This window comes from Barbus barbus (genome assembly GCF_936440315.1).
Source record: "Barbus barbus genome assembly, chromosome: 43".
NCBI lineage: Eukaryota > Metazoa > Chordata > Actinopteri > Cypriniformes > Cyprinidae > Barbus > Barbus barbus.
Window position 1 is genome coordinate 19,817,635 of NC_136721.1, and position 24,840 is coordinate 19,842,474.

Below are 24,840 nucleotides of genomic sequence, written 5' to 3' on the forward strand. Positions count from 1 at the left end.
ATCACAGCAACTGTTCCTCAGAAGCTTTTTAAACATATGTTGCCAAGTTAGTTCCTTGGAAAGCCTGTGGACTTTAATGGTGCTGCTGCCCAACCATCTGTGACTGAATAAACAACACCATTTATTAATAAACACGTTTTATTAAGGCAAAAATAAACCTTGAATACGTCAATAGCACAAAAAAAGTAAAAAATTAAGACCATAATTATTTCAAGACACTGAAGAGATTTAAAAGGCAAAATTAAGAGCACATGAATAATTCAGTTATTCCTACAATCAATCTGAGTCGCCATTATAACCCTTCAACAGATGAAAAAGATGTCTTCTAAGATCTCACTCTCCTCCAGGTCTTGCAGAGAGGACCGATTGTGGCCAAAAGGAGAGAGAAGTGTCTTTTGAAAGGACTGAGGGGCAACGAAACTCCTCCGGGATGAGGGGTTGATTCGGTACCTTTCTGGGTTGGATACGGGGCTGATAATATCCAACAGCTCAATCAAAGAGTCGTCCAACCTAATAATGAAAAAAAAAAAAAAAAAACACTCAGCAAAATTGTCAGAGTTGTTTTATACCAGGGCTGTCCAAACTCGGTCCTGGAGGGCCGGTGTCCTGCAGAGTTTAGATCCAACCCTAATTGAACACAACTGAAGCAGCTAATCAAGCTCTTACTAGGCATAATAGAAACTTCCATGCAGGTGTGTTGAGGCACGTTGGAGCTAAACTCTGCAGGACACTGGCCCTCCAGGACCGAGTTTGGACAGATGGATATAAATGGACAATATATAAGTGGACAAATGTGATATAAATAAAAGCATGACAATTAACATAGCACTCGGAATGCTGTACATCCTCACATTCCCCTACATAAAAACAACATTGTTGCAACTGAATAGACGAGAGAATTCACAGGCTTTGAAACATGTGGCCTTAGGGTGCATACGAAGAAAAAGTCTGCTTGTTTTTTTCCTAGTTTGGAAGGAAAACTGAGAGCTGAGTGAATAGATAAATAAATAAAAGAATAAATAAATAAAGATTAAGCTAATAAAGATTCAACCCCTCAGTCGAGGTGCTTAATAAATTATTCATTGAGTACAGACGCGCACATTTCAGATATAAAACATGAATTCTTAAAGCACGCTCCACTGATGCTGCTAACATAATTCTCTGCTCATTCTAAACAGCATTGATTTGCATCCATGCAGCAGAGGGGATGAGTGGGTATTCATACAGATGTGTGTGTGTCTGAGGGATCTCAGCTCCTGTGAGAGGCAGAAAACGGTGTCATCCACTGAGTGCCTCTGACATATGAAAGCAGTATTTGCTTCACGGCCATGATAGTGGTGATTATCCAGGACGCTGAGATACATGCCATCCACTATTTCCTTGGTGTCTGACACTTTTTGGGTCTGAAATCATGAAAGTATTGGCTATACCTGATAAGATTTCCACAGAAAGGTAAACAGAAATTAAAGGTTGTCAGAACTTCAAACTTCCATCCTTCTCAGGAAACATATTAGCTCTGTTCTAAAGCTCTGCCTTCTAGGACAACATCCTATCTGAGACTGAACCTCAAAAGTGATTGATTTGGAATAATTAATATAGATAACTCCTTACGTATTTTAAGACTCCATTCAAAGGTGAAGAGTATAACGGTAGCCTGTTGCTTATCTAAAAGTGAAGGATAAAATAATTTTTAAGACGACTGACCTATTTTTGATTTCATTCAGTACTAAATGAAATCTATGCATATAAACCTCATCTTGTCCATCAATTTGGATTTATTTTTTTCACTATAAGCTTGGCGCAATGCTTTCTGATACTGCCCTTACCAGAAAATATCTTGAATTTTGTTAAGAAATATTAAGATATTAATGCTGCCTACCTTTTTAGCTAACCTTGTGTTGAGAAATGTCTATGGTGCTTTAAAATACTGTTTGGGTATTGGCAGCACACTAGATTTTGACTATGACTATTTCAGCATGCAATATTATTGATGAAAAAGACGAGCCTAAAATGTAGTCTAAAATAATAATCAGGAAACTAGATGAAGCAAAATAAACTAATTATATGAGCGGACTTCCTCTTTTGTGCTTGCAGGTGAAAGTGCAATAATTCATGACAATTTCTCACTACAATAATCACGAAGACTAATTTGAGCAAAATAATTGTGATTATGCAGCATGAATGAAATACAAGTTTTCTAGACAAAAATTCCCAGATTGTGAACTAAAACTTCACTGAAAAAATCTGGATAGGCTGACTAAAAAACTAAAAAGAACATCTATGGTAAAACAGGACTAAGACTCAAAAAATAACACTAACGAGAAAAACGGCAGCCAAAACATTCTTCCTATGGATTTGCAACAACATGAAGATGAACAAACGATGACAGACTCTTCACTTGTAGGTGAACTATCACTTAAAATCTAAAATTATGCCTACATCTCCCACTCTTCAACTGTCTATTTCTGTTGACCAGGTGAGGACTGAGCGAACTGGAGAATCTCTGCACAGGTAAAGATGAGTTTTGAGGCTGACGGATTGATCCCCAGAGTGTTGAACACATGTTCACACAGCCAGCGCAATGGGGTTCCTGAGCACCTGTTCTCCCTCACGCTGGGACTGATGAAGGTGCCCTAGCTCTGGAAGACATCCTGCATTGTTCCGCTGCCAAAGATCAGAAACCCCCTGTTCCCTGAGGACTACAGACCAGTTGATCTCACTTCACACACTGCGAGAACCTCTAAGAAGCTGGCCCATAGACTGACCACCTGGACAGTTTGTTAACCGGTGTTACGGTTCTGACCCTGAACTCTGGAGGCAGCAACTATTCACCATTAGCAAACCTACATATGCTGTACTATACTGGCTGTTCTGCACACTGCCGTCAGACAAACACATGACCTCTGGTCCAAACCCTAGAGGGCTGCCGTGCTGTCTACTGCCTATATGAGAGGTTCTTCACTAGGGACAGATCTGGAACAACCTACATAGACAGCAACTCCATACTCCAACTCAAGTGCAATTTCGAGAAATGTCAAGAAATTTAGTACTTCAACTTATTTCAGTTACCGTGGGGAAAAAATGTTTTTGATCCCTTGCTGATTTTGTACGTTTGCCCACTGACAAAGAAATTATCAGTTATACTATAATTTTATAATTACAACTATAATTTTAATGGTAGGTTTATTTGAACAGTGAGAGACAGAAGAACAACAAAAAAAAATCCAGAAAAATGCATTTTAAAAAATTCTAAATTGATTTACATTTTAATGAGTCAAATAAGTATTTGACCCCTTCGCAAAACATCACTTAGTACTTGGTGGCAAAACACTTGTTGGCAATCACAGAGGTCAGATGTTTCTTGTAGTTGGCCACCAGGTTTGCACACATCTCAGGAGGGATTTTGTCCCACTCCTCTTCGCAGATCCTCTCCAAGTCATTAAGGTTTCGAGGCTGACGTTTGGCAACTCGAACCTTCAGTTCGCTCCACAGATTTTCTATGGGATTAAGGACTGGAGACTGGCTAGGCCACTCCAGGACCTTAATGTGCTTCTTCTTGAGCCACTCCTTTGTTGCCTTGGCCATGTGTTTTGGGTCATTGTCATGCTGGAATACCCATCCACTACCCATTTTCAATGCCCTGGCCCTGACTGTACATGGCCCCGTCCATCGTCCCTTTGATGCGGTGCAGTTGTCCTGCCCCTTAGCAGAAAACACCCCCAAAACATAATGTTTCCACCTCCATGTTTGACGGTGGGGATGGTGTTCTTGGGGTCACAGGCAGCATTCCTCCTCCTCCAAACACGGCGAGTTGAGTTGATGCCAAAGAGCTCGATTTTGGTCTCATATGACCACAACACTTTCACCCAGTTCTCCTCTGAATCATTGGCAAAGTTCAGACGGGCCTGTACATGTGCTTTCTTGAGCAGGGAGACCTTGCGGGCACTGCAGGATTTCAGTCCTTCACGACGTAGTGTGTTATCAATTGTTTTCTTGGTGACCATGGTCCTAGATGCCTTGAGATCATTGACAAGATCCTCCCGTGTAGTTCTGGGCTGATTTCTCACCGTTCTCATTATCACTGAAACTCCACGAGGTGAGATCTTGCATGGAGCCCTAGTACGAGGGAGATTGACAGTTATTTTGTGTTCCTTCCATTTGCGAATAATCGCATCAACTGTTGTCACCTTCTCATCAAGCTGTTTGGCGATGGTCTTGTAGCCCATTCCAGCCTTGTGCAGGTCCACAATCTTGTCCCTGACATCCTTGGACAGCTCTTTGGTCTTGGCCATGGTGGAGAGTTTGGAACTGATTGATTGATTGATTGCTTCTGTGGACAGGTTGTCTTTTATACAGGTAACAAACTGAGATTAGGAGCACTCCCTTTAAGAGAATGCTCCTAATCTCAGCTCCTTACCCGTATAAAAGACACCTGGGAGCCAGAAATCTTGCTGATTGATAGGGGATCAAATACTTGACTTTTTAAAATGAAAATCAATTTATAACTTTTATGAAATGCGTTTTTCTGGATTTTTTTTTGTTGTTCTTCTGACTCTCACTGTTCAAATAAACCTACCATTAAAATTATAGACTGATTATTTCTTTGTCAGTGGGCAAATGTACAAAATCAGCAGGGGATCAAATAATTTTTTTTCCCCACTGTAGTTTTCATTTCTAATTTTCCTTCTCTTTTTCATGAACCTTCCAGATGCAGCCCTAGTAAGAAGTAATTACATTGCACATTTCCAATACTTGAATCCAACTGCATTTCAGCGATAACATAAAACAGTTAATGCAGACTTACAATGTTTTTGCACTGTTAACTTGTCAACTCGTATTCCAGTAATACATACATAATCAGGAACGTCTCATTTCACTCCAGCAATTTTACACTGAATGTTTCTGAGTACTCGCTTTTGATGTTGCTGTTATTTTGTATAAATTGAGTTCTCTTAATTCAATTACTTTGCAATAAATATTGTTACAAAAATTATGATCTTAACTAACAGATACAAACAACATTTGCACTTTATCTGTCAGGTATGTTTCATTTGCTAGCATTTGATGTACAAAATTATCCATAATCTTGCTCCCCCTCCTCTTAGGGGATGCCTGGCCCATAACAGCAGTGCCGGTAGGACAAGAGCATCTGCTAAGGGAGATTTAGTACCGCAGTATAGAAAAACTGCCTTTGGTCAAACAGCGTTCTCGGTTAGAGTAGTGAGGTTATGGAATTCTTTACCTACAAACATTCGAAGCATTGACAGATACACAGCTTTTAAAACTAACTGATCAGCTCGCTGGTTTGTTCACGTCTATCTTTAATGAGTCCCTTGCTACCTCCGTGGTTCCCACTTCATTCAAAAAATCCATTATTATCCCTGTGCCAAAGAACAATAAACCCTCTTGCCTGAATGACTATCGCCCAGTTGCCCTCACATCTATAGTCATGAAGGTTTTTGAGAGACTTGTAAAGAGCCACATTCAGTTTGCCTATCACCCAAACAGATCCACGGACGATGCCATTTCTCACGTTCTCCACTCTTCCCTCACACACATGGACAGCAACAATGGGAATTATGTAAGGCTGCTATTCATTGACTATAGCTCAGCTTTCAACACTATAGTCCCCATCAAGCTGGCATCTAAACTCACAGACCTCGGCCTAAACTCCTCACTCTGTGACTGGATTCAAGACTTCCTCACCGGCAGACCTCAAGTGGTGAAAGTTGGCCAGTTCACCTCAAACTCCATCACTCTGAACATAGGAGCCCCACAGGGCTGTGTCCTGAGTCCCCTGCTCTACTCTCTCTACACGCATGCCTGCGTGTCCTCTCACAGCTCCACATCTATTGTCAAATTCGCTGATGATACTGTGGTTCTGGGCCTCATCTCCAACAACGATGAGACCGCATACTTGGATGAGGTAGAGAGTCTCACATCATGGTGCCAGGACAACTGTCTCTCTCTGAATGTGAGCAAAACTAAAGAGCTGATCATGGACTTTAGGAAGAGACAGCAGCAGCCCTACACTCCTCTTATGATCAGTGGGACCCCTGTGGAGAGGGTGAGTAGCTTCAAGTACCTCGGTGTAAACATCTCCGAGAACCTGACTTGGACTACACACATCCAAACACAGGTCAAGAAAGCCAGGCAAAGACTGTACCATCTGCGACAGCTGAGGAAATTCAGGGTCTCACCAGCAATCCTGAAAACTTTCTATTCAGGGACCATAGAAAGTGTATTGACTCGGTGCATCTCAGTGTGGTATGGAAACAGCTCCAATCAGGACTGCAAAGCACTACAGAGAGTTGTGCGCTTAGCTGAGCGCATCTCAGGGTCTGCTCTCCCCTCTCTGCAGGACATCTACCTCAAACGCTGCAAAAATAGAGCTGTTAAAATCTTCAAGGACTCAAATCACCCTGGTAACCGACTATTCACTTTGCTTCCATCTGGTAAGCGCTTCCGTAGCCTGATGACAAAAACTGAGAGACTTAGGAGGAGCTTCTTCCCCCAGGCCATCAGGCTCCTAAACTCTAACTCTGTGTCATAACATCACTTGACTCCATGTAAATATCCCCATATCAATAAGCTATTCATAATTTTTCTCTACCTCATATTGCTGCTATTTAAATACCCAGTACAACTTTTGCACATTATTTTTGCACATTCCTCTTATTAAAGTCAACAACATACTGACCTGCACATTTATATTTATATTTTTTATCTTATCTTTTATTTTATTTTATTCTTTTATCTTATTTTTTCTACTTTTCTTCTCTTAATATTTGTATACTTTATAATTGCACTGTCCTTGGAGCGGACCTGACCTACATTTCACTGCTGGTTATACTCTGTATAATTGTGTATGTGACAAATAAAACTCTTGAATCTTGAACTAATCTTAAGCACTGGATACTATCAGAACAAATTTGCAACCACTAATGACTGTGTTGTAAGTCTTGTGTCTTTTTTTTATATATTGTTTTTTACTTTTGTGGATATATGTATTGTGATGTTCTATGTGGTGCATATGTAATATTGTATGTTATTTAATTTGTTTACCTGCCCAGGGACAGCAGATGTAAATTAGCTATTAGCTAACTTTGATGCAATTACTTTTAATTGTGCATTGTCCCTGTAAAAATAAACAATAAAGTAAGTAAAGTAATTACAGAGCCAGTTACAAGACTGTTTGAGAAAGAGACACTCGCTGATTCATTCACAATAAAAAAAACTGTTACAAATATATCATGACATCATAATAGATCAAGCTGCTTAAATGTTCTTTTGCTTTTAAGCCTGAAACTTGAATCCAGGTTTCATTTACATCCAGTCCTATAACAATGATAGTAATGTCCAATCCGGTAATCTCATTTTGTCATTTTGGTGAATGACAATCGATTGCCATCCGACAATTCTTTTGCACATTTGCATCAGAGGGAAAGAGAAGAGCCTACACTGAGGGTGGATGGCTGATGGGGTGGGACTTTGGCAAAGCTCCCTCTAGAAATGTGAGAATTAGCATTTTTATTTGTTGATTTATTTAACGGACAGGCCTCTCAAACAGCCATCCATCAACGGACGACATTGCCGATATGAATAATGCATTTCTTACCGCCGGTCACAATCTATAACAAGGGAAGGGGTAGGTGTAGTTTGGGCGGGGGAGGGGGATGTTAGGGTGTTGGTAGGAGGAAATTGCCGGAGAGAATGCTAATGTGTTTGGCAGTCATATTTACCCAAACGCTTTCATTGCTTTTCACAAGGTCCACTGGTGAATGACCATGAGACATTAATATCACTTAAGAGGAGGTTTGCTAATCCCAAATGCTATCTGTTCACTCAACGGATTAGTAGGGGTTGGGAACAGAGTTCAAGATGCCTGAAATAGAAAAGCAGAGGTGAGCGGAACGATGGCAGTATTTAAGTAACCAGATTACTGAAGAGAAGTATAAAATAAAATAGTGAATTCCTGAATTATTGAAAAGAAAAAATATACAAATAAATAATAAAATATTATTATTATTATTAAATTGAACATATACTGTATGTATGTGTGTGTGTGTGTGTGTACACAGTACATCTTAACATTACATAATATTGCATATATTTCTATTTAAGTAATTTAATTTAACAAAAAATAGCTGTCTAAACAGGAAGCAACCAAGTAAGATACTTTTTTGCAAATCATACAAAAGTATAAAGAATATACTAGAATCTCTATAGGTTAACTCATTTTGCAAACATGGGCATAAAAAAAACTCCTACTCGCATCAATGATAGCGAGGAGGAGTAAAATACAGAGAGAGGGTGAAAGACAGAGAAAGAATCAGGTTCTACGTCAATAACTCCAAACAAAAGACAGTTTATCAGTTTCCAGTCTCCAGTTATTTCACTGTTCTCATTAAAAATGTCCGTCACGCCTGAGAGCCCAAACAAATTTGTAGCCCAAACAGTAATATAAAAATCCTAAAATGGCAAATACCGACAAAACTGCATGTCAATTTTCTTCCAAATCAATAGTAAGCTGAGGAGAGGCACAGGCCATGAACAGGAGCACTGAAATTTCTTACTTCGGCTCTATCAAACCAGCCCTGAAAATTTTAATAAGATACACAATTTTTAAAAAGAAGTTCCTCTTGTAAAGTGAAGAGGAGTTTACAAAAATCTTTTAAAAAATATTATTAAAAATACATATTTGAAATTAATTAATATATTCATATTTTCTAAATGTTTTTGGCACGTTGTTACATAGTCGCTAAAGCATTGCTGTCTGGTTGACTCGGTACTTCCGCCTACCTCAACCGTGACCTTTTCAACGTAATTGCGTATTACATGACGTCACGAACGCGCATCACAGAACAGAGCAAGGCGAGCATTTGTGCTTATAAAACTTAAACTTTTTTATTTATTTTTGAAATGACCGATCGTTTCGCTAGATAAGACCCTTATTCATCGTCTGGTATCGTTTAAAGCCCTTTGAAGCTGCACTGAAACTGTCATTTGGACCTTGAACCGTTTGGGCCCCATTGAAGTTCATTATATGGAGAAATGTTTTCATCAAAAACCTTAAATTTCTTTTCGACTGAAGAAAGAAAGACATGGACATCTTGGATGACATGGGGGTGAGTAAATTATCAGCAAACGTTTTTTTAAAAGTGAACTAATGCTTTAAGGAGGATGCTGAACAGAGTCAAAAGAGCTCACCAGAGTTTCTCTGAACTTTTTATTAATGTACGTGTGAAAGATTTTATTCAAGTTTTATCACCCACCATGTGAAAACCTTAAATTTCGAAAGTCTGGTTGCTAAGAAAAGTAATAACACACACCCCTTCTCAATCATTCAACTCCATAAATTGTGTTTAATACGTTGGATTCCAAATCCTTACCACCAACTATTTATTAAAGATAGAAATAGTGACACTTGCTTTAGCAAGAGATTAAAAACCCCAGAATTTGAAAGACAAGACCAATTTAAGTGTGTTATCATGCAAGAATTAGCACTTGAGTTCACACAACCCAAGGATACTGCCAATCAAAGAAAACTACCTGTTTTAGATTGAGTGAAATGTTATGATCTATAGCAGACAGGAGATATCCATAATCATTTTCATTAACCTGAGCTTTTTTTCCCAGGGCATCTTTTTTATTTTAAGCAAACTTATAGTAATAAAGTGCTTGGCTATTGATTCATTGTGGGCTGACAGCTATAGGTTGCTCTTCAAGAGTGTGCCCATACAGAATCAGACCCACCAGACCCTGGGCCAGACCTGAGGTTGTTCAGAAGACTGCTGGCATTCAACCTCTGGTTTCTTAAAAAAAAAAAAAAAAAAAATATATATATATATATATATATATATATATATATATATATATAAATAAAATGACACACTTCATTGATTTCCTCAAATCAGGTTTGGTTTTGAATAATGCAAAGGTACCTTCCAGACGGTGGGCTACAATAAAATATTTACCTTCCATACATAGACTTTCCACAGTGCTGGTGGGCATAAACGTGGTCATCTCATTAGAGTTCATGTTTGGTATTAGTGGGTGAGGGAGGTTTCCCATGATGCTTTACCAACCAATTCAAATATGTCCTTTTAAATCAAAATATGAATTGCATGTCATATGTACAGATATTTGTGCTGTCAATGTAATGTTCCATTTTCATCAATTATTTTAATGAACTTCATTAATTCATTCAATTAAAATATTCTAATCGAATCAATTCACAGTCCTAAGAGAAATGTGTAACTAAAAATTATTAATTTACTATTTTATCATGTATCTTTGACGTTAAAGTGCTTGATGTCACAATGAAAGGTGAATCTGGAATGGCCACTTGAAATTCAACAGTTTGTCTGTTCATTAAGAGAAACATTTCTGCCCTGGTCTTAGTTCACATTTGGCCCTTCTCAACTTCCCTGATACATATTATGCATACGCGAGCATTCAATTCCCTGTCAGTTCTGACATTCTCTTGGTATGCCTCCCACAAATATCATATCTGCACACAAAGCAGCCTACTTTTCCCGGCCCCTGTAAAAGTTCTGGCTCGGTAATGAAACGTTTGAGACAGAAAGGAACATATTAATGCAAAATATTCATCACAACATATAACAGAGGGAGAAAAAAGGCAATTACTTCTGAAGTCAGTACATTTTCTCCTAGAAAAAAAAAATATGCCTTACAAACGACTTACAAATAATCTGCATTTTTCAGAGATGGCATGCTAAACGAGACATGCTTATGCTCTCGCTGTGGGGGTTGGGGGAGGGAAAAAAGACATGCCGTCACATTAATTACCTTTCTACGTTAAAAGAAAACGGTAATGAATTTCCTTCCCTATCCCAGAGTGTGTCTCGCGCTAACGGTCAGTGATTCATACTCTGCCTCACTCTTTCTCATTAAGGTGAGGGAGGTGGTACGTTCTCGGCCCAGGCTGGAAGACGCGGTTCAATTACACCTGCTGCTGGGCCCTGCTACACCAGCTAATGGGACTCAGCTTGGCTCCTGTCAGCCTCAGCGCTGGCCGGCAAAAAATCTTCATTTAACTCATCAAACAGGCCTCGCACTGCGTTCGGCCAAGACCAGCTTCCTCTTTTTTCTCTTTCTTCGCTTCTTCTCCCTTTTTCTCTGTTTTATTCTGATTCCCAATACATCACTGCTCCCACCCCTTCTCCTTTTTCACATCCATGCATTAAGAAGCTCTATCACAGAGACAGGGACTCCAAGAACACAATTAATACACAGGCTTGGCCCCCACAGTGCTGTTGAGCCAAAATTGCTGTCATTTCCCTCTTTTCACTCCTCCTTAAATTGAACTTGTTAAATTGTATTTACTGGTATGGGTCTTTTCATTGAGTTTCCTGAGAGTGGCTTCTCTTAAAGCACCATACCCCACCCATCTTTAAATTGCAACAGCAGCCTCTCTACAGAAAGTGGTAGTTGAGTGACCAAACTGTCAAGTGGCAAAATTAAATGTTTTGCTCAACTAAAAATATAGAAAGGGTGTGTAAAAACACATTGGTTGTGTTAGACGGCTGGGTGGGAACTAGACAGGATGAATTAGATGTGTGTATGAAGTAGCCCATCCATAGCAAGGGGAAAACACGAGTGGACCAAAGATAGAACCCTGAGGGACACCTTAACTCACCTGGAAGCCTTTGGAGTGCTAGGAAGGCCAAGAGGAGGAATTTTGGGAAGAGCAGATGTCTGGAAGCTTTGTGTAACCACAGGAGAGGTGGCCATATCCTTCTTTGTAATGGATATCTCTGCAGGGAGAAAATTAGAGATGCTTGAGAGGATGTAATGCAAGTTTCCAATTAAAGAGGTGAAATAAAAAGCAGAAAGTTATAACACATTCTGCATAATTTCTTGTGCATGTACCTTGTGAAATCTTGGGTGCAGACTGTTCAATACTTGATGTGTGTTGCTGTGACTGTACGTTGCGTAACGGTTGTCGAACATTTCCCTGCAAAGTGTGTGACTCTCCTTTTATTTCACTTCTGAATAAGAGAGAGAGAGCAAAGATTTTGGTCTACACTATTGTTTAAAAGTTTGGGGTTGCTCACCAAGGCTATATTTATTTGATACAGTAAAATTCTGAAATATTAATCACAATTTAAATAACTTTTCTATTTTTATATAATTAAAAATGTTATTTATTCCTGTAATGAAAAGCTGAATTTCCAGCAGCTATTACTCCAGTCTGCAATGTCACGTGATCCTTGAGAAATCATTTTAATATGCAGATTTTTTTAATCAGTGCACACTTGAATATTTAATTTGTTTTTTTATTTGTTTAATCTCTCCAGCCCTTTTCTGCATTCAATGCATTTTTGAAAACAAGCTTTACCTGTGTGTCAACTGATCCATTACAAAACTGGATTGCTGACCCTCATTAAAACTGCTGTCTCCATTTAGAGGTCTCTCAAAGTCTGTTGTGGTTGCTTGCTGAAGCCTTCAAAAAAGTCAAATAAACACAACGTTCATGGTTAAGCTGCAAAAACAGTTGAACTTATCCCTCATGGTTACAGTACACTGAACTGGAAATACTTTATAGGTGCATGAAAATGTATCTATTTTTATCAAACAATCCATTAAAAAATGCTAATAATATTACAACAAATTATTTGTGTCAGACTCTTACTTGCTGTACTGAAGGTATGACTGGCGGAGTTGCTTGTTCTGGAGCAAAAGTTTCTCTTCCTGTTGAACCAACCGAGCTTGAATTCTCTCCCTCTCTAGCTCCAGCTGTTTCTTCTGCAGAAGCAGATATCGTTGTTTCTCCTCCCAGTTCTCCCGACCAGAGAGTGGAGCTATTCCAGTTTGATTAGCACCACACCTGCCATCATTTTCCATTCTGTGGCACTGATGAGAGCATTTGGGTTCAGAGGTGCCATGCAGCCTCAGGGCATCACAGGCAGAGGGATCCCTGTTTGAGAAGCTGAGATCGCTACGTCCACCTTCAGAATTGTGATTGGTGTGCCTGTCATGGGTTTCGCAGTTCTGGTCGCTGCTGGAGGGTGCACTGAAAGGTCCCGTTGAGAACGAATGAGTGCACTCCACTGACCCACCTCTATCAGTTCTGCTTTCTGATGAAGGAAGGCCCAAGTAAGATCCATCTAAAGCATTTCCTCTTCCACCCCAAGACCTCCTGGCTGCCTCCTCGCTGCTAGGAAACTGTGAGACAGGGCATAGGTGCAAAAAGTATACACGTCACCTCTTGACCATTTAATAATGTGGCCACAAAGGCAGGTTTTACTCAAGGGAGTCAGAAAGGGTGGGCTCATCCCAAGAGAATGCAACAACCCAAGGTCAATCACCAAAGAGATAAACATTCAGGACAAAGGAGAATCGTCCGCTTCTCAGGGGACAGAAATGGGCCGCTGACTAATTCAAGAGGAGGTCGCGGAGCATGTAAACATACATTACTCACAGCCAAGGTTTCGGAGAGGACAAGCTCATTTCCCTTATACAAGCTTAAGATGGAGGGTGCACAGGGTGCATGGTCTAAACTAAAAGAACATGTGAGTTTTTTAGTGTCAGTTTGTGAGTTTTCTTTTTATGTTTTAGCTTTAATATTTTTAGCGACAGTGCTTTGAAAGGGATGAATTTAGAGATGGAACCTCTCTGAGAGGGTTTTAGTGTGCTGACAGGTTAACAGTTATAGATGCTAAAGTGTCAGCATGTCAAAACCCCTCTCTGAGAGGCTGCTTCTCTAAATCCATCCCCTTTAAAAGCACCACCGCTAGATCCATCAAAACAGCGCTTTTGTAACAAATTCACCTTCAACACATTTTAAGGCAATTACTGTTGGACTTCAAATCGCCTGCTGTGAGCAACGAACCGTTATTATGAATAATCCAGAGATCTATGATATTTTTGAGCAATAAAAGCAGCTGGATATTTAGGCTTTTTATTTGTTGAATATCTGATCGTTAGCCTGTTCAGACAGGATAGGTCACTGGTTGTTATGAACAATTTGCATGACAGATCTGTGAGTAGTTATGAGTCTGCAAGTTGATTGGCTGATTAATAAACAAAAAATAAAGTAAATAAAGCACAACTTTGAATAGGGTATTAAACTAAGAGTAGTTTTTATACTGCTAGACAATTGGTGGTTTCCCCCAGACTTTTTATTCAGATTCAGGCCAGGCACTTATAATTTCTTAATAAAGAATTCTTCAGGAAAACTGAGAATTGGTATGAACAATTCAGTTGAAAAAAAGGTTCCAGTATATGTGTAAAGATATATGTATTTAAAACAAATGTTCTGCCAGAGCAATGAATTCAGCCGATTTCCAAACAACTTCAGATAGATAAAATTAAAACTGCGGCATTCATTTTTCTTTTTCAAATATTCTCTTTCAATTTGAAATGTCATATAAAATGAGTTATGAATGCCATTTCATGTTTCAGGCAACCTTGGTGGTCTCATCTCTCTCTTTGACCATGTGAAAGACAGAAGGTCAAATACAACAAAAAAAATACATGTAGCTGGGAAAATGACATAAGCATAATCGAATTTAGGGAATTAATGGTAAACTTGCAACAGCCTGCAGTGAGTTACAATTATATATGTCCAAGGTCAATACTACATATATACATATCTACAGTTTATGTGTATGTATAAAATTATATAGTTTAATTAAGTTATATACACAGATACAGTTAATTTCACCAAATACTCAAATCTCCAAATGAACAAATATCGCCTGTGACCTGATAAACTGGTTGAGTCTGCCAGGATATTAAATTAGTGGGGCAAACAAATTAATCTCTGCCTGTTATGGTTATACAAAGCCATGACTGATCAGCCAAAATTTTAACATAGCATAGAGGATACAAATTCAGTGCACGCACATATTCAGTCTGAGCCATTTCTGGCTTTTCTCTATCGCTCTCTCCCACACATGGGTACATTCTTTTTTAGTACTCACCTTGCTGTGGGAGCACGACTGATTGAGCAGGGTGATAGACTTGTTGAGTTTCTCTTGCTGTTGGGAGAGGTATTGCTGATAGAGTCCCAGCAGCTCCTGACACTCTCGGTACTGCTGCTGCAGGCCTGTGCCGCGGGTCAAGGGTCAACACACACTGAATAACTCTGCCGCTTTTCCCACTTAGACTAAAACTCTTTCCCCTCCCAAGCCAGACATGGTAATCCATTTCCCCCACTGTAGTGTTGCCAACCTAATGCTGAGTAGGCAGGAGCCTTTGTACAGAAGGTACAAAATGAAAGAACCTCCCTCAGAGTAGTGCCCCAAAGGTAACCAGTAACAGTAAAAGCAAGCTTTATGTCGAGTTAAATACTCAAATGTTTTTGAAATTCCCAAAGCCAATGTTATCAAGCTTCAGATGCAAAACCAATAATATTTGAAGATGCTTTCTTGGACTATATCAGTGGTTGAAGGATTTCTGTGGTCTGTGTGTGAGGCTTTAAAAAAATAAATAAAATAAAATATTAAAATAAAAACTCAAAAGAGTGGTCTGTGAGTCAACTGAGTGATTAAACAAACTGGGTGACTTAAAAAAAAAAAAAAAAAAAATTGGTATCAGAATTGGTATCATTGCGTTTTGGTGAGAAAAAATACAGTTAAAATTAAATGATATAATTGACAAAAAGTACCAACACTGAATATGGTATAAAACCACAGTAATTAATGTAAAAATGCAGGTTATCATTTAGAACAAAAATTAAAAATTTAGGATTAGGGGTGTTTTTAGGAGGTCAGGCAAATTTGTTTGTATGCAATTCATTTATCATCTGAACTTTTTTTTCAGAAAATGTAGAAAAATCAGAATTGGTATCACAAAAATTTGGTGAAAACAAAATAAAACCAAATACTACTGGTCAGGTACAATCTAAACATCCTAAAATAAAAATTTCAATTGAATATTTGGTGTATAACAGAAAAACCTACAAAAAGAACTGGTATTAAAAATTTCTTGGTTGGTTGCCCACTGTCAAAAAGAGGAGGACTTCAAAAAGGAGGACTTCTCTGGCTCCTGACATTGAGTCTCTCTGGCTGAATCCGAGCTACCAATACCTGGAGTCATGTTTGTGACTTTCTAAAAAAGTGCACAGACAGAGAAGAAAGCGAGAAAAGACAGCAGCACTGCTGAGAAGAGATAGAAGTGTTTCTTCGGGGCGAGGGCTTCACACACTCCTCCATCTGGGTCTGGCTGGGCAGGGGTGGGCAAGATGCCAGGCTGTGAGACAGAGAGAGCTGGCACACATGCAGCATTGGGCAGAACTCAACTGATCTGGAGCAGAACCACAGCCACGGCAACTGCGCCGACTAATGACAGCGTGACGTACGCTCGCTTACTCACATGCTCTGCAGAAATCCATTCAGTAGATCTAATTTTCCAACGTGGAAAGCAATAATGGAAAGCGACTTTTTTTTTGCTCTTTCTTCTTAATAAGCAGCCTGGCTGTAGAGTACAACCACTCAGTGATCATCATAATACCTCAAGGCCCAGGAACTCGAGGGGCAACACAGATCAAACCGACTGAAAGTTAGAATGTTATAGAGATTATTTATAGTCCTCATATCTCCGTTATTACAATGTCAATATGCACTAAATCCAGCCTCTGCTCAACAGCCTCTCAATCCAATACCCATAAGATAAGCGCGGTAAATCTTACCTTAAAACAAAGGCTAGTATTAAAAACTCCAGAATACTGCACAAAGAAAATGGAACCTCTCAAATACAAAATTAACCCACAAGAGGCCATGCGCTAGTGATTTTTACCATGGAAGAAGCAGGGTGTCAATATGAAGTGGTATAATCAAAGTGGCTTCTTGGTTTAAGAAACAACCAGGGCAAATAGTGTCCAATAAATAATTTAAGTAATAGTTTTTGTATAATAATCTCCTTACAGTTGCCAAGCAATATGATGCAAAACTTTCATTTTGTTTTGTTGCATGTTACAGCTTGCATCTTAAACTGGTAACATTCTGCTAAATTACATACTACATTCAGTATTCACACATACATGTGAATTTGTATTATTAAAAAAAAAAAATGATTGACTGATACCACTGATTCAATGCTGTCAATCTGAATGAGAAGCAAGTCTGTAATTACAATTACCCATACAATTTAATACGAATGACTAACTCTGTGTTAATGCTCAGTTTCAAATCATTGAAGTATTAAATACATCCGACAATAAAAACTTAAGTTAAGAGCCAAGAGAGTGAGTGGTTCTAATATCCCCCAATTACAAGTTTCATATGGCAATTAGAAATGCAATATAAAGGCCTCTGGTGAATCGAATTTGTAAATTCGATCTGCTTTTGTTTTACCCTAATATTGGTTACTGAAGCAGAATGAAATTGATTCTTGGCTCAAAACATTATAAATACTAAAAACTGTATAAAAAAAACAGTTCTTATTTATTAGTTTCTAAGTGTAATAATATTTCACAATTCTACTGTTTTTTAATGCATTTTTGATTAAATAAATGCAGACTTGGTGAGCAAAAGAGACTTTTCAAAAACAAAGACCTTAGAACCATAAACTTTTAAATGGTACTTACTCAACACACTTAAGGTCAGATCATTGTTCTGTTCATCAATTTGCACTGGTTACCAATAGCTGCTTGCATAAAATTCAAGGCATTGATGTTTGCCAACAAAACAACCACTGGCTCTGCACCCCTTTAACTGAATTCACTACTTCAGACTTATGTGCCCTCCATATGCTTGCATTCTACAAGTGAATGGTGCATTACAGAGGCACAAAATCACTTTCACAGACTTTTACCTTAACTGTTCCCTGCCGGTGGAATGACCGACCCAACTCGATCCGAGCAGCTGAGTCTTTAGTCATCTTCAAGAAATGACTAAAGACACATCTCTTCCAACTACACTTGACCCGCTAACATTAGCACTCTCTATTTTACTTCTATTCGAACTACTTATTTTCTTTTTATTTATTACAAAAAAACTTGACCCTTTAAAACTAACACTCTCTCTACCATTTCTATTCAATCTACTTGCTTTCTTTTAGAAATATATAAATATTTAAATATAAATAAAACACTATATATCTAACACTAGCAATTTTTATTCAGTTTCTATTCTACCTACTTTTCTTTTTATTTATTTAAAAAAGGACCCATATATGCGGAAGTGTTCTCTGTTCTTATTCTTAATCTACTCATTCATTTTACAAAAAAATGACCCTCAAACAATAACTTTCTCTATTCTTTTTCTATTTTATCTACCGTTTTCTTTTTATTACTTACAAAAAAAAACTTGCAATGTGTACTGCATTAGACTAACCAGGACTTGTCACAGCACTTACATATTATTGCTCTTTTGTTGCTTTGATTGCTTCTATTGTCCTCATTTGTAAGTTGTTTTGGATAGAAGCATCTGCAGAATTACTAAATGTAAAGGCCTGTTCACACCAAGAACTATAACTATAAAGACAACGATAAAGATATAGTTCTAAAAATCGTTCTCAATATTAAAGAATAGCAGAATCCACAACACAGCTGTAAAGATAAAGGCACAAAGAAACGATATCGTTGGTATCACTTTGAGAACAATTTTTTTCCAGCTGATAAACAATACAAACATTGACAGCCAATCAGAACGCATCCTGCTGTAACAAACTCAATTTAAATCTGCAGATGAGCATGCGCTTAGAATAAACAGACGATATCGTTCGCTGGTGTGGGCGCTAATATTGTTATGTTTATAGTTATCGTTCTTGGCATGAACAGGGCTTAAATGTAGATGTTCAGATCACAAAAATTAAGTTCAACAACTTTGATTTAAGACTAACAGTTAAGGATGTACCATAGGTGGAAATATCTAAGCTAAATTCATCTGGTTTATTATTGTAGCTCATTCAAGATCACTGACTATCTAAAATGAAATGATTCAAGGGGATATCAAATCCTGAGCTGCCAACAAACACTGTGCTTCATGACAGCTGGATGTCAAACCACTGTGTAATAGCAGGTATGAAATAAGTAACTGTTCAACAAGGACTCTTACCATAAATAGGCCTCTCATTTGTAATGAGAACGGAGAGCCCGTCTCGTAGATAGAGCTCATCGCACGTAGCCATCTACCTCGCAGCTGACGAGAGGCTTCTGATACTCTGATAGACAGGTTGGGCGTAAACACACATATTAATACATTAACAGAAGGGCGTGCAGGAACGCTCAGCGCCTGGTAATCTGGAGCGACTGGAGCGGGACTGATAAGATTCTCTCCCGCTTCCCGCAGCGCAGGCACCTCTGTTGGCTGCCGGCCAATCAGAGCTCATTCCGAGGGCCTACATCAGGAGAAAAGAAAGCTGCAGGCATGGTGCGTCTCCACCCCCCGTCCAAAAATACACAAAATCAGAGTTTGCATTCGATATTTCAGACAGCCGCTGTCAACATGATTCACTCCCCTGTCAGCCGGCGCAGAAATAAAATAATGAAATCCACCTCGAGGTAGAACAAAACTGCGCCGAGGAGAATATTTTACAGGGCCTCTCGGCCGGATGGTCTGCGTGTGTAGGTTGAGATGTAAATCGATAGGAGGACAGTTCACACAACTGCACACTTCGATTTAAATAACAGCTAAAGTGACTCACCAAGCCACTGATCATTTGATTATTTATATATTGTGAGATTTCATTTGCTGCAAGCATGTGGTTTATTACTTCCATTTATTAGTGTGTCTACAAAACTAATTGGTCATAAACAATATGCGAGCAGTGGGTTTGTGATTAAGTGGCATTTCTGTGAGGGTCTAAACCCCACCTAAGCTCATCCCACTGGGATGCATGGATCCGGAACTTGTCAAACAAACTATTACAAAAGGACTTGTGCTCCTCTGATCCATCCGTGGCGTTCGGAAAAGCGACCATCCAAACTTCAATAAGATTAATGATATTGATGAACGCATTCAACTTCTCCTTTGTGTCTTCCATGCGTCTTGATGTAAATTCCTTGTGAAGAACAAAGATTGCGCGCTTCTCTGTAGCAGAATCTACCGCTCAGAGATGTGGTGTAGAATGCCAAAGACAGGCTTGAGAAAGTTCTAATTTCATTCCATACACGAGCTTCAAATTCTTCCTACGCATAGAATGTAACTTATAACCCCCCCACCCCACCCCCCACGGAGATATTTCCTCTTGATAATCGCAATCCTGGCAGATGAGATGGAGACGATGTGAGCAATTATTCTACACAGACCCTCATAACTCAGTTTGTCTTTTTGCGTCCCCCTTAACCTTTAAGAACAGCTCCGTGACCCAGCATCTGTCTGATATCTTTAGAGACCATCCTGTCTCCACAGGGGGCTTTCATAGAGTTTGTCTTGCACTACAATCTCTTTTTAATGGAGTTTTGAATTTTAGTAGCAATGCCAGGCCGTGGTGCCAAAGTGCATTTAATTGAGTTGAGCTCGCCTAATTTCTGAGCTCGCCTGCCAAATCTGCAATTTAGCAGCCTGCGATTGCTCTTCATATTTCACAGTGTTGGGCGAAACTGATGGTTCGCCATGTCTTTTGACCAGAGCAAGATCACCAAAGCTGGCAGAACCGCAAGGAAAAAAGGGAGCATCCGAACTGTGCAAAGTTTGTGATATGCCAGCTGGATGACAGGTTGGCACGAGAAGAAGCCCACGCCGTTACCAGTGGTCGTGTGATTGGTGCCAGCTCTTTCAATTTCAAATGAAAATTAAAAGCAGTTCAACCTAAACCAAGGACGGGTCTGATCCCTGAGCTCAAAAACTGGCATCTAAAATAGTAAATATTAAACGTAACACAGTGGGAATGCTCTTTGTTCATTTGTCTGTTACATTTTACACAATCATTGCTGCAAATAAAGCCTATTTCATCTTCAGTGAAAAGATTCAATATTAGTGTTGTCAAATGTGACACATAATGCCAGAGTGAATGTTCATCCCTTCAAATGTAATTCAAAAATCGTCTCAATGACGTCCTGTGGTTATATTGCCCCTACAGCAGTCACGACGAGGCTGAACACAGATCCAATGCTTACACAACACTGCCCCCTGTCAGTCTAATTTACAAAGCAGTCCTTCGCCTTCTTCAGACTTATATGAATCAACACATTGTGAATTACACTACCATTCAAAAGTATCAATAAGATTTTTTTCAAGAAATTAATACTTTTATCCAGTGAGGATGCATTGAATTGATCAAAAGTGACAGCAAAGACATTTATAATGTTACAAATGATTTCTATTTCAAATAAATGCTATTCTTAATTTAAAAAATTTTTTAGTTATCATTTTTTCCACAAAAATATTAAGCAGCACAAATGTTTTCAAAATTAAAAAATAATAAAAGATCAATCAGCTTATTAGAATGATTTCTGAAAGATCCTATGATTGGAGTAATGGCTGCTGAAAATTCAGCTTTGCTATCAAATGAATATTTAAAAATATTAAAATAGAAAACAGCTATTTAAATTCTAATAATGTTTCACAATATTACTGTTTTACTGTATTTTTAATCAAATAAATGTAGCAATGGTGAGCACAAGAGGACTTTTGAACAGTAGTGTATTATTAATCAAATAATTTTAAATACTCACATAACCATAAATGTGCATGATTCTGAATTATCATAACCAGGAAGGATAACAGCTAACATAAGTTTATCATATAAATAATTACTAAAATTAGCAGCAAAAAAAAATAAAATTGCAAAAGCTAAAATTTAAACTCGACCAGAACATTCTTACCGCTTCCCTACTTGTTGTAAAAGGATACTTTCTCTCTCTTGTATGATAAGTTGGTTTTGTTGCTCTAGCTGCTGGATTTTTTTCTCAAATGTCTCCTGTTCATCCCTGAGTTTCTGTACAGACTCCTCTTTTTCTTCACTAACTCTGAAAAGAAACACAAACAAAAAAGATCAGATACACAGCTATATCACTATGCACAGAAAATCACATTGGCTTGAGGGCTACTGTAATCATTCATTCAGTCTAAAAAGTATCAGATCACTATGAGAGGCCTTTACCTGGCCAGCTCCTGGATGAGATTGGCAATCCGACGCTTGTCCTCTGGGCAGAGATCTTTCAATGATGGCTTACTTTTGGCTTGAGCAGCGCTGAAGAGAGGCTACAGTCCAGAACAGACACTTTTAAATTTTATTTCCACACATCTATAGAACACACATTTCTGAAGATTTTATGTACAAATCAAATTAACAAAACTGGTTAGATTCTTAGTGCCTCCTAAAAATAACCATGTGAATTTACGACTGCTATCAGTTCATGCAAGGTGATGTTCGATAAAGACAAAATTCCAAATATTAACATAACATAAGAGTATATGCAAAACAACACATTGTCTATATGCAAAACAACACACAAAAAAAAAAAAAGCTGGTTAAAAGCTGGTTTCAGGGATACTCAAAAGATTTATGCACAAAATGTCTAAAATCCAAAGCAAGTCAATAATTCAGACGCACTTTCTAGTGAGTTCAAAAAACTTCTGATCTAAAGGCCTGACAGATTAAAAAATGTAGACAAATATAGCAAATATAATAAGAATTCCTACATTTTTTAATTTGCTATTTTTAAGTGGATGCAGGAGTGTACATTGAAGAACAATCGGTCAAAAAGTGTCCAACATACATTAAATTATAGGTCAAATATCACATGTGACCCTGGACCACAAAACCAGTCATAAGAGTCAATTACTTGAAATTGAGATTTATACATTATCTGAAAGCTGCATAAATAATTTTTCCATTGATGTATTGTTAGGATAGGACAATATTTGGCCGATATACAACTATTTGAAAATCTGGAATCTGAGGGTGCAAAAAATATTGATAAAATCTCCTTAAAAGTTGTCCAAATGAAGTTCTTAGCCATGCATATTACTAATCAAAAATTAAGTTTTGATATATTTATGGTAAGAAATGTACTAAATATCTTCATGGAACATGATCTTTACTTAATGTCCTAATGGTTTTTGGCATAAAAGAAAAATCCATAATTTTGACCCATACAATGTATTTTTGGCTATTGCTACAAATATAGCGACTTAAGATGGTTTCGTGGTCCAGGGTCACATTATATTTTGGTCATTACATAATTTTCATACCACCATTTGGCATCATAGTTTTGATAATTGTATTATTTTTATCAATATATTTATTATTTTCACATCAACAATTTGCAGATTCAGTACAGTTTACAAGTAGACATTCTTTTCTAACCACCCTTCCTCCCCTATCCCATCCCCATTAGACAGAACACATAATTGGACATTATTGCGTGGCACTGAGCTGGTATTTAAAATAAGAAAAAAGAAAAAAAAAAGATAAATAATAGAAATAAATACCAGATAATTGTATTATTTAATGTGGAAATTAACAATAGTACAGAATAACCTTTTGATTGCAATGCATGTTAAGTGATTAGATTTGAATTAATTACAGACACAAGGATGCAAACTCATGAGGGGTAAAAAATAATAATAATAGTTTAAATGTCAGTTTTAAAATGTGGATTTTCATTTGATTTTGGCATGAGTATATACAGTCTCTACTTCAGCTGTGTCATGCCACACTCGCACTGGTGTTTTTATTTCAAAACAACGATAATTGGCAAATGGTGACAAGTTTGCATCCATGCAGACAACTGAGGCACTTCTCACATACACTGGAAATATTCATTTTTCAATGCTCACCTGAGCTAAAGTGAGAGAAGGCATGTCCGGTTCTGGTGCAGGTGTAGTGATTTTGGATTTGGCTACAACAGAAGGCAGCTTCTGATCTGAAGCTTTACCCACCATCATCTCAGCACTTTGCACTGCTGAATGCAATCCTGTTTTTTGCCTACTTTTATCCATGCTTCTAGCTCTTCTTTTTATCTTTCCCTCTGTATTATTTGCAGACCCAACCTTCAGACCAGCATTCTTGCTCATCCCTAAGAGAGGATGGGAGTGACAGTTTTCAAATGTCAAACATGAATTGGCAGAATGATGAACAAGTTGTGATATTTTAGTATTTGACAGTATCAGTCTAAAGCATTAAAAATGACATAAATCCAAGTTTCACCTGTAACAAAACCCATGGGCTGCTCTTCGTCTGATTCTATGCAAGTTAAAGACAACACAACAAACAACATGCCTACCATAAACACAAGTCTATCAGCTAAAAAATAATGAAGATAATAAGACTGCAGCATTACTTCAATATACGTGGTAAAATTAGTTAAGCTTATGTGATACTGCTGTAAAGTATGTGTATGCATTTTACTGTAGTACTGAAGCAGTATATTGTAGTACATTTCAGAAAAGTACATTGAAAACGGTTACAATTCACTGCACTACGTTTCTTTCTAATGAAATAAATGAAATCCAGTACAAGAAATGTATTGTCACGACAACTGCAGCTTTATGTAACGTTACTAAAACAAGAGTTCGGTTAAGCTAACAATGAAAATCCGCTAATAAGCTATTAGCCTCCCTTCTCTCATAAACACAGACCACGGTCCACGGTTGACCTTTATGCTTGCTACATCATAATGATATAACTGATTTAAACAGACTCATTGAACAAAAACACGAACAAAATTTAAGGATACTGTCATGAATCCAGTAAAATCCATTGTCATTTGCGCCCTCAGCAACAGACGCCATACTGAAACAACCGCCACTTTCAGATTACGCGCAGAAGCTCCTCCTCTTTTTCATCACTGGTGAGTGTGATTGGATAACATTCACTTGCCGCACCCGCCTATCTAGGATACTATTGGTCGAATCACTCATCTATCATTTTCTCAGCCAATAGAAGCGGAGAACCGCAGTGTTTTGGTTCTGCGTGCTT

At 38.2% G+C, this 24,840-nt stretch overlaps 1 protein-coding gene across 2 annotated transcripts; it reads right to left on the minus strand.

The window, feature by feature from the left end:
* Positions 1–122: 122 nt before the first annotated feature.
* On the minus strand, positions 123–24,789 carry kiaa1328 (KIAA1328 ortholog). Of its 2 annotated transcripts, none has more exons than XM_079405354.1 (11): positions 24,599–24,789; positions 24,070–24,105; positions 23,700–23,938; positions 22,018–22,118; positions 21,768–21,883; positions 14,952–15,076; positions 12,659–13,191; positions 12,365–12,469; positions 11,896–12,014; positions 11,663–11,780; positions 123–510 (listed from the first exon to the last, which is right to left on the minus strand). In XM_079405354.1, exons 1-11 carry the CDS (start codon positions 24,651–24,653, stop codon positions 303–305), a joined length of 1,755 nt encoding a protein of 584 aa, XP_079261480.1. In that variant the 5' UTR covers positions 24,654–24,789; the 3' UTR covers positions 123–302. The 2 variants fall into 2 exon arrangements, with proteins under 2 accessions (XP_079261480.1, XP_079261481.1); XM_079405355.1 differs by having other exon boundaries at positions 124–510; positions 24,070–24,099; positions 24,599–24,781.
* Positions 24,790–24,840: the final 51 nt, after the last annotated feature.